The sequence below is a fragment of the Pavona decussata genome, unplaced genomic scaffold (assembly GCF_977016875.1).
Source record: "Pavona decussata unplaced genomic scaffold, jaPavDecu1.1 SCAFFOLD_128, whole genome shotgun sequence".
NCBI lineage: Eukaryota > Metazoa > Cnidaria > Anthozoa > Scleractinia > Agariciidae > Pavona > Pavona decussata.
Window position 1 is genome coordinate 2,216,020 of NW_028145542.1, and position 11,131 is coordinate 2,227,150.

Below are 11,131 nucleotides of genomic sequence, written 5' to 3' on the forward strand. Positions count from 1 at the left end.
AAGAAGATGGCCAAAACTTATGTTTGATTTTTCATTAAGGTATCAGCTTAGTTTCCGTACCTTTGTGTCTCAAATTGACGCACGTTTTTGATTCTCTTTTCGCTTTCGTGGTTCGCGGTCAACGGCTATGTCACGCCATTGTTTACAATGCGAATGCCAGATTTTCGACATGGTAGGTGATAAATTCGAGGCCCTGCGGGTCACTTAAAATAATTTACCCAAAGTTTTGTGTTGATGTTATGATTGATAAGTACACAGTGAAGGCATAGAAGGTCATTTTATGATAGTGTAAGTTATCGCCCATGGGTAAAATCGCCGGTTTTTCAGTTCGAAAATTTGGTTGTTAAAAATTTGCATTTACAGCATGTTGTTCTAGATCTGTTTCGGGCATAAAAGTAACCTAAGTTTTGAGTGCTTTTCTGTAGAACAGAAGATGAAGACCTAGAAAAGCAATAGAAGTTATTTCATTATCTGTGACTGGCTGTGGATTAATACTCGGCCAGCCAATTAGTTAAGGAAAATTCCGCCCGACCGGAAGCGAATTTTGAACTCGACTGAACTGAAAATCGTTTTTCGCTTGTTTACGCGTAAGGAAGCCGTATTTGGAAAAACTAACTACAGCCGAGGATACCTATCTTTCGAGTTAGGAACCGAGTTAGGAACCGAGTTGGGAACCGAGTTAGGAACCGAGTTGGGAACCGAGTTAGGAATCCATATATCGATTAGATATATATGTACCGATTGGCTTTATCTTTCATCTTGGGAGAGAAAACTTCTTGCGTTCCTGTAACAGTTTTCCAGGTCGGAATCCATCAGTAGAAAGTGTCCATAATCCCACTGTATGAATATTATATCTACGCCAGAACGTAAACACCGTACATTTTTAGACTGTGATTTTAGCTCTCCTGTAGCTCACTAAACCTTCTATTTTATGTGGTAAATTTCTTAAGTCGTCGTCTTTCACCTCAGCTGGCCACACTTCCATGCGATTGTTTGATTTTGCCAGGTTCATTCCTGAAAGTCATCATTGTGGTTCAGAAACATAGTAATTTTCAGGTAGATCGAAACCGATTAACAGCGTACGTTATGGAGATAAAAACGGATTCGAGTAATTTATCCCCGGCAGGACAGTATGGCCGAAGGCTGAAAACAGCATAACCAACTTTCCAGGAACGCCTCGGGCTCGTATCTCGCCTTCATATTTGTTCACTGCGATTTTCAATCTATCGTAGTCACGCTTTTAAAGGCACACCACAGGATCTCTCTCAAGAGTTTGCAGCTGTTGCGTTTTCTTGGGGTCCAGAACACGATAAATAGAGGATATTACATGACCGCGCAGAGATACGAAATTTCTCTTCGAGTGTTGAAAAATATTTCACGAGTGAGCGCAGGGAATGAGGGAAATAATTTTCAACACGAGAAGAGAAATTTCGTATCTCCAAGCGGCCATGTAATGTTCTGTTTATTATATTAACACCAATGAAATACCAACTCATTGCAAAAGGCGCGATTTATCATGAACCATAGCAGCGGTGAACTTTTCACGTGTGAAGATAACATGTTAATTTCACGTGTGAAGATATCATGTTTTCGCGCGAAAGCTCACCTGGTATTTCATTGGTGTTTATATAATAAATACAATAAATTATTCACGGCTAAAATCAAAGACCTTCGCTCTACAATATCTCGCCAAAAATCATCCAAATCGCGTTCGAATTGCTCGTTTTGGCAATACTTCTTTTGATCAGCGGCTCTTTTAAAAGTGGCGATAAACAATTATGTATTTGACCACTCGATCTTTCCTGACATCATCAGCCTGTGAAAACCTACGGTTGAGACCATTGCAAGACTTAAAATTAATTTCGATGTCCGAGATTTGCCACGATCCAGATTTCAAGTACATAATAGCGTTAAATCGCTTAATGACTTGCTTGTTTCCTTTGAATTCAGCAAACCTTTCTTTCCGCGAAAGCGTGGGGCGCGCGAAACCTAATGGTGTTCGAAAAGGAGCAAATGAGAAGAGAGAGAAGCGGGAGTGGATGAAAACGCCAACAGAGGCTACACATAAGCTGCGTGGCGGTCTTCTTCTTTTCGGGACTCGCAATATCTTTTCTGCTCTTTCTCGTGCCTCTCTCGTTCACATTTGAACTTTAGTCTTAGAAAAACATGGTTTGAGTTTCGTTGTAAATTGCTTCATTGATCCATTGTTAGATCGATTAAAACAAAGTTATTACAAGAAAGTTGTTGAACAATGAGTGATCACCCCGACTATAACCTGACTGATTCAACTTCAAATAGGGCATTCTATTTCTAACCAGGCGAAACCCCTAGTTTAGAGGTAAAGTGCTGGTCGGAACTGATGCTAGGCTAATACAAAGACGATTTACTTTGAAAATCAACAACAACAACAACAACAACAACAAAAAGCCAAAAACTTGTCTCAAATCAATAACCATATCGCCCAAAGTCTGTTAAACTCGTTTGCCAACTCCTTTCTCGGTTCCCAACTCGGTTCCTAACTCGGTTCCCAACTCGGTTCCTAACTCGGTTCCTAACTTGGTTCCTAACTCGGTTCCCAACTCGGTTCCTAACTCGGTTCCTAACTCGGTTGTTAGTTTATCTCACTACAGCCCGTTTTGTTTCTTACTAAGGCCTACCTATGAGCAAAATATGATCTAAATCGATTTTCTGACTTGTGCCACCAAAAGTTGATTTCGGTCGATGTTTATGGAAAGCCGCTCTTAAATATTTCGGACCACAACCAAACATTATTTTTCCTGTATTCTCCTTTTGTTAACGTTTACTTATCGACTTGAATTATTTCTGTAGGAGAAATATTCACAGAGTTATGTGTTGTTTTGAACATTTTTGTGTTGGACTTCTCTAATTCATTCGCCAATTGCAGGGCATAAGTTTTGTAAACACGCTCTAATTTTAAGTGCTCACTGAAATATTTCGGACCACAACCAAACATTATTTTTCCTGTATCCTCCGTTTGTGAACGTTTACTAAGAGACTAGAATTATTTCTGTAAGAGAAATATTCACAGAGTTATGAATTGTTTTGAAATTCGCAGCGCATAAGTTCTGTAAACACGCTCTAATTTTAAATTAAAGCGCTCACTGAAATATTTCAGGCCACAACCAAACATTATTTTTCCTGTATTCTCCTTTTGTTAATGTTTGTTTAGAGACTAGAATTATTTCTTTAAGAGAAATGTTCACAGAGTTATGAATTGTTTTGAATATTTTGTGCTGGACTTGTGTAATTCGTTCGCAATTCACAGCGCATAAGTTTTGTAAACACGCTTTAATTTTAAGCGCTCACTGAAATATTTCGGGCCACAACCAGACATTATTTTTCCTGTATTCTTTTCTTAATTTTAGTTAGAGACTAGAATCATTTCTTTAGGAGAAATATTCCTAGAGTCATTTATTTAATTGTTTTGAACATTTTGTGCTCGTCATTCGCAGTGCATATTTGTAAACAATACGCCCTAATTCTAAAGTAAACGTTCAAATATTTCGAACCATAACCAAACATTATTTTTCCTTTATTTCTTTTCTTGTAACGTTTATTATGAGACTATAAATATTTCTGTACGAGGAATATTTACAAAGTAATAAATTTTGAAACAAATATTTTATTTTTATCCGAGCGGCCAAATTGCACGCGTGGAAACATTACGTGGTAGCCAAATTGTCTTCATTATACGCATTTCAAACTTTACACAGATGCATTAATAGTTTCCACAGGAGAAATATTTGAGAGAGAGCGTAATTTTTTCATCCATAAGTATTTTATGCTCTCGGACGTCATCGGAATTTGGCAATGTGATCTCGCCGATCAACAAGAACAGCTTATGGTTCAAAACATTTTCCGCTGAGGCGTAAAAAGTTTCCTTTATATGCACTTAAGAGACAGTCCGCGTTAGATTCGACCGGTCAATTTGGGCCAGTCGTTCGATTTCCTTCAAATTTTCAGCAACAGACAAAGTTGATATAACATTAATGAAAACACATTTCTTTTGATTCTAAACTTAACAAGACCCGAAATTTTGAGGCGAATGTTCAACCCTCCCGAATCCCCGAAAATCGACCTTTCACCGAGTCGAAATTAACCCGTTTTCGGATGTTTGCCGCCGAAATAATATTTATCCGAAAAACCTTACATTTATACCACGAACACATACACTATACTACTTTACAAATATGGTATATAGAACTCATATTATTGAGAACTTTTAAAAGGAGGGCATCTCAAACATACAAATGTTAACGATTCGTGCACGGAGCGTGTCAAGTGCTGCAACAAAAACCAACATTTCTCAAAATTCTGACTTACTCTGGAAGTCTCGTGTATTTTTTCAAAGAGTACTAGGATAGTGTCCTTAAACTACGGAATAATATTTAGTGGATCTCTATACTGCGAAAAGATACGGCCGCAACAATTTTGGGCAAATCTCTTATTTTCCCACACGTGTTGTGTGACAGCGATGGCATCCCAAGGCAACAAACTTCGACTTTTTCTGTCTTGACCGCAACTTGAAGTAGACAAATGCGTTTTAAAAGGGTAAACAATTAAAGACGTACCTTAAAAGTTCCACTGTCTTGCTTCCAAGACTTCATGTTTCACCGATTAACTGTCAGCAAATTTGATGGCCGTGTCACGGTATCCGTGTTCTTTATTTGTTGCTTGCAGGGGACGATCATGCAAGCTAAAAACCTGAACATCTCTATAGAGTTCCGTGAAATTAGTTCTGTTATTCAACCGGGCACTCTGATGACCAAACAGTCATCAGTTACAGTTTTTTTTTATCGAGGAAAGACTTTTGAAAGTTGTCTTCCATCTTTGTTTTGAAATAACAACCGCTGACAGTAACAACACTTCCGGTCTGATCGAACCGGAAACAGAACATCGTCTACAGTAAGAAGTTCAATTTCTACTGTTAATTACTTGATTATTTCTAGCTTATTTTCTACTTCAAATGCATACATGTTTATGCAGGGCAACTCATTATTTCACCCTTTCACGTTATCTATGATGTATTTTACTAAAATAATAACAAAAACTGTAAAAAAATATCGAAAAACTGCGAAATATATAGAAATGAGACTTCATGAAGGTCTCAACAGCAACTGCAAATTTACGAAACTTGCAATAAATGAGACGTCAGAATGGTCTCATGGAGAACTGCGAATTCTAATGTAAAAAGAAGAAAATGCAGGAAACTGCGAAAATTTGCAATTTTCAGTTGAAAATCGTAAACTTTGTAGCGACAATTTCGTCCTTGACCGGCATACCGCTACAATAAAAGAGGCTAAGGCTAGCAGAGTTTTTCTTTATCTTGTTTGTTTTCCGGGGGTTTTATTTAGGCTAGACTTTTTAGCGGCTCTCCTGTTTGCTATCTCCGAGAGCGACAGGTAGCTGCATGGAAGGCAATCATTAAAAACTGAGTGTACCTCCTAAATATTATTCTGTCTCTTAGCTAAATAATTTTACAGAAATTACGAACATTTTTTCAACAAAGATAGCCAAGTGCTGAACCAAATCCTTCTTTCTGTCCTTTGCTGTAAATGGGACTTCATAGTTCTTTAGAATGTTCTTTAGCATTGAAACATTAAACTGTGAAAGTTTGTTGGTTTTCCGGTACTGGCAAAGGTCATAGACGTCGTAGTAAATGGGATGTAGAAGGCCGATCTCGTCAACAATGCTGTTCACCACTTCTTGTCTGTTGCTTTCTTCTTCCTATTCCAGTATTTCTTCAATCTCTGTTTTTTGTCATCAGCTGCATCTTGCCCTTTCCTCTTGGATGACACTAGCTGAGAGAAAAAGTTCTTTATTTGAACAGCTGTTAGCCATTCTTCTCTGGAAAAGCGACGCTCATTTTGTTCATCTCGGGCGTTTCGCATGTCTGCAGAGACTTGTTTTGGGTTAGTCTTCAACCCCGTTCGTTCTCCTTGGTTAAACTTTGCTTTCAAGTAATCCTTTACATTTTCAGAAAAACGAGTTGGGGCAAGTGGCTTTAAAAGGGCCCACCCTCGCGTGAGATTTGAGGGTCTGGTTGCCTGTTCTGAACCACGGGCGTTCTCTCTCGAATTATTAGAAGCTTCTTGACTGTCTTCATCTACAGTAGAGAAACGCGCGGCCCACTCTCTCCTTAATCGATCATAAATACTTTAATTCATTAGCTTCTTTCCATGATCTCCGATTTCAATGTGTATTTCAACAGACAAGAAGTGGTGAACACCATTGTTGACGAGATCAGAGTTCTACATCCCATTTAGTACGACGTTTATGACCTTTGCCAGTACCGGAAAACCGACAAACTTTCGCAGTTTAATGTTTCAATGCTAAAGAACATTCTAAAGAACTATGAAGTCCCATTTACAGCAAAGGACAGAAAGAAGGATTTGGTTCAGCACTTGGCTATCTTTGTTGAAAAATGTTCGTAATTTCTGTAAAATTATTTAGCTAAGAGACAGAATAATATTTAGGAGGTACACTCAGTTTTTAATGATTGCCTTCCATGCAGCTACCTGTCGCTCTCGGAGATAGCAAACAGGAGAGCCGCTAAAAAGTCTAGCCTAAATAAAACCCCCGGAAAACAAACAAGATAAAGAAAAACTCTGCTAGCCTTAGCCTCTTTTATTGTAGCGGTATGCCGGTCAAGGACGAAATTGTCGCTACAAATTTACGATTTTCAACTGAAAATTGCAAATTTTCGCAGTTTCCTGCATTTTCTTCTTTTTACATTAGAATTCGCAGTTCTCGGTGAGAGCATTCTGACGTCTCATTTATTGCAAGTCTCGTAAATTTGCAATTGCTGTTGAGACCTTTATGAAGCCTCATTTCTATATATTTCGCAGTTTTTCGATATTTTTTTTTTTACAGTTTTTGTTATTATTTTAGTAAAATTGCTGGTTTTCACATGACGTCATAAAAAACTGAAATTCATATCTAAACACAATTTTGGGTTTTTATCTTCATCACATAAAAGAAAATATAAAATACCATCGGCTTGCTTGTTTTCAGAAGGAACGCATTTTTTTTTTAAATAGAGCAGTTTGAATTTTAGATTTTTGAGCAGTGCGTGACAGAAGGATTGCTGCTCTAAACATGTCACGAATACATGAAAACATCGATTTGCCTCGTGTTTTATTAGGTCTCATGTTAATGTGTGAAAGTTCAGCGGAGAGAAGAAAAGCTTTGAAATAGCCAAGGTAAATTTCAGATGCTTTTGCTGGTTTCCGGCCGCCATGTTGGTGTCCCTCAGATGGAACACCAACAATTGGCGTCCCATACTAAACTCTGTAATTTTCCGTGGTACATTTTCTTGAATAACTCGGTTATGAGATATCGCACAGCCCTGTGGCTTTTACACGTTGTTTATGTATCACTCTTCTACAACATATCTATTTCTTGACTTTATCTATTGAATTGTTGAGGATTTTATTTTTTTTACTTGCGTGACGATGTGTGAGGTGAAAACCACCAATACAACTCAGATAACATAAAAGGGTTAAATAATGAGTTGCCCGGCATAAACATGTATGCATTTGAAGTAGAAAATAAGCTAGAAATAATCAAGTAATTAACAGTACGTTAATAACAATAAAACTCTAGAAATTGAACTTAGTGCACGACTTCTTACTGTAGACGATGTTCTGTTTCCGGTTCGATCAGACCGGAAGTGTTGTTACTGTCAGCGGTTGTTATTTCAAAACAAAGATGGAGGACAACTTTCAAAAGTCTTTCCTCGATATAAATTCTGCAACTGATGACTGTTTGGTCGGCAGAGTGCCCGGTTGAATAACAGAACTAATTTCACGGAACTCTGTAGAGTTGTTCAGGTTATTAGCTAGCATGATCGTCGCCTGCAAGCCAACAAATAAAGAACACGGATACCGTGACACGGCCATCAAATTTGCTGACAGTTAATCGGTGAAACATGAAGTCTTGGAAGCAAGACAGTGGAACTTTTAAGGTACGTTTTTTAATTGTTTACCCTTTTAAAACGTATTTGTCTACTTCAAGTTGCAGTCAAGACAGAAAAAGTCGAAGTTTGTTGCCTTGGGATGCCATCGCTGTCACACAACACGTGTCGGAAAATAAGAGATTTGCCCAAAATTGTTGCGGCCGTATCTTTTCGCAGTATAGAGATCCACTAAATATTATTCCGTAGTTTAAGGACACTATCCTAGTACTCTTTGAAAAAATACACGAGACTTCCAGAGTAAGTCAGAATTTTGAGAAATGTTGGTTTTTGTTGCAGCACTTGACACGCTCCGTGCACGAATCGTTAACATTGGTATGTTTGAGATGCCCTCCTTTTAAAAGTTCTCAATAATATGAGTTCTATATACCATATTTGTAAAGAAGTATAGTGTATGTGTTCGTGGTATAAATGTAAGGTTTTTCGGATAAATATTATTTCGGCGGCAAACATCCGAAAACGGGTTAATTTCGACTCGGTGAAAGGTCGATTTTCGGGGATTCGGGAGGGTTGAACATTCGCCTCAAAATTTCGGGTCTTGTTAAGTTTAGAATCAAAAGAAATGTGTTTTCATTAATGTTATATCAACTTTGTCTGTTGCTGAAAATTTGAAGGAAATCGAACGACTGGCCCAAATTGACCGGTCGAATCTAACGCGGACTGTCTCTTAAGATATATATAACTCAAGACAGGAAGAAGAATTTGTAACGTTATTACGTTCATACAATAAGCAGAGTAGCATGTTTATAAATGCTATTAAAAAGGAATTGTGGAGCTCCTCTTTTAGGCTTGGCTAAATATATATATTAACTTTGAAGCTGGCATGCTGTAAACTTCAAAGTTGTTTCGATAGCTCTTCATATGTGTCTGTTTAGCTCTGTTTATATTGGTATCCATACCTTGTCACGGCGACTAACAGTTTGTTGATCAACTTTTAATAAAACATTTTCTCAAGCTAATACAAAGTCTTTCAAAACAACACTTTGTTCATCATGACCAAGTCTTCATGGACTGAGGGGAAAGATCCAATTTCCAGTTTATCCAATAACCTTTTATTTTCAAGCATACAGAAACGTGTTCGTTGTAGGGAAACTCATTTCTTTCAGTTACTGCCTAGACGATCAGTTTTGTCATCTATATTTCATTATATCAAGTATTTCCCTGATCCATGTCTGCAAAACTCGGTCATTTTTCAAAAAGGTGCCAATGGTCTAACTAATTTTAATGTCAAGGAACTTGTAGTAGTAGACTGCCAAGTCTCAAAAAAAAAAAACTGTAGACTGCCAAGTTCTACCCCCTCAGAGCCCGTACGTAGGACCAGCTCGCAATTTTGTGAGGGAGTGAGTATCCTAAAGTTGAAAACCTATTACACTTTTCAGACCACAATCAATTGATGTTTTTGTACACAGAATAATTTCACAACTGACCAAAAAAATTTTCCTCTACTTTAAACAAAATTAGCAAAACAACTGAAAGAAGCAAATCAATATTTCAGCCCCGATTAAAAAACAAAACATAGCTTTATATAAGAGTGCGTCATCGTGAATACCCCCTCCTAACCTATCCTATCCTTACTTGTTCTATCCTATCATATCATATCATATCATATCATATCATATCATATCATATCATATCATATCATATCATATCATATCCTATCCTATAAAAGATTTGGCTGCGCTGCTCTCCAACGTAACCTTGTGCTTTAAAATAACTTATCTCGACGTATGTACTAGCATTGTTTTGTATGCTGTTGTAGATTCACAATTGCGTTTCATCATGATCGTGTGGGACTGTTCCAAGTTCATCTTGATGTCCTATGCTAGTTTCTTGGCTCAGTGGGGCTATTATCACTGGAGCCACCCGCCGTACGCGCTGCGCCGCCAACGCACGTCCACACGGGCCAAGAAGACGGATGAACGTTTTTCTCATGTCAGCATCACGGAAGGCGTACACCATTGGGTTCATAGCGCTGTTACAATACTGCAGCCATTTTGAAAACGCGAGAAAAGGAGTCAATGTTTCGAAGGGCACGCAACGCCGACAAAAAACCGAGATTGTGCTGATAGTGAAGAATGATGACCAAGAAACCAAGAACATTGCAGTAACCAATGCGAGAGTAAGCGCGGTGCGTCTTTGCTTGTTTATATTCTTACGAATCTTAGTAATTTCTTCCGAGTCTTGTATTGTACACGTCGGAAGGTTTGCAATCAGCGTTCGAACCACTTTGAAAATAGAATAGTTCACCAGGCTAATGAGAATTCCCGGTCCTACGTAGCCTACAAGCAAGAGAAACGGGGTGTAGATTCTGTGAGGGTTGTTGCTTGCTGCTCTATCCAGCGCTGGTCGAATTGCCGCAACCGCAAAAGCGGTAAGCCAAGCTCCACAGAGTATGAGTGAGTAATGCACTGTGGAAAGTGTCTCGTATACAAACGGCCGCGAAATCGCGAGCCATCGTTCCAGACTGACTGTTGTCAGATGGAAAATTGAGGCGAGCGCGCTGAAAATGTCGAAAGACAGGAAAATAGTGTAGAGAGGTCCTTTCCGAACGCGTCTTAGGCTGATGTACATCCACAGTGGTAAAGAGACGCAACCAACTAACAGATCGGAGATTGCCAAACTAACGAGGATGGTGTAGGTTCCAGTTCGAATCCTGGAGTTGGAAAAATATGCCGCAACAACGGATACATTCCCCGTGATTATTAGAAACATAATGGCTAGGCATAGCGCTAACTGGATAGCGGTGCTTACAGAAATGTCAACGGCTACGGTTTCCTTGGAGAAATCCGTTTCGTTTGCGTCTCCAGTCATTAGTAACGACTTGCGATGTTGAAGTTTGAAGCGAAGTTCCACCAAAGACAGAATTTCTCCAGCTAGTGAAATGTTGTTATCCAGAGTTGTTGTTTTTGTTGTTTTTGTTTTTTTTTTAGTCGTCAATGATGAGCGAGAACGTGGCGAGAAAACAGTTTTGGCTGTCGACGGTCGATTTTTGATTCCGATAGAAAAAATTAACCTCTGTTTCTGTTCCTGGTTTGCGATATAACATAAAATGCAGAATATAACCACCCCACCCCTCCTCCCCAAAAAATATAACAATTTACAATCCTTCGGATAATGAACCCGTGAACTGTGAAA

General features: G+C 38.6%; 1 protein-coding gene across 1 annotated transcript; it reads right to left on the reverse strand.

Annotated features, from left to right (window-relative positions):
• Positions 1-9,500: 9,500 nt before the first annotated feature.
• LOC146468925 (D(1)-like dopamine receptor) lies at positions 9,501-10,858 on the reverse strand. The gene has a single exon (XM_085124129.1). It carries the CDS (start codon positions 10,805-10,807, stop codon positions 9,758-9,760), a length of 1,050 nt encoding a protein of 349 aa, XP_084980255.1. The 5' UTR covers positions 10,808-10,858; the 3' UTR covers positions 9,501-9,757.
• Between the last annotated feature and the right edge of the window lie 273 nt (positions 10,859-11,131).

Coding starts and splice junctions, on each gene's coding strand:
- LOC146468925 (XM_085124129.1), bottom strand. CDS start 10,807: ATGACTGGAGACGCAAACGAAACGGATTTCTCCAAGGAAACCGTAGCC.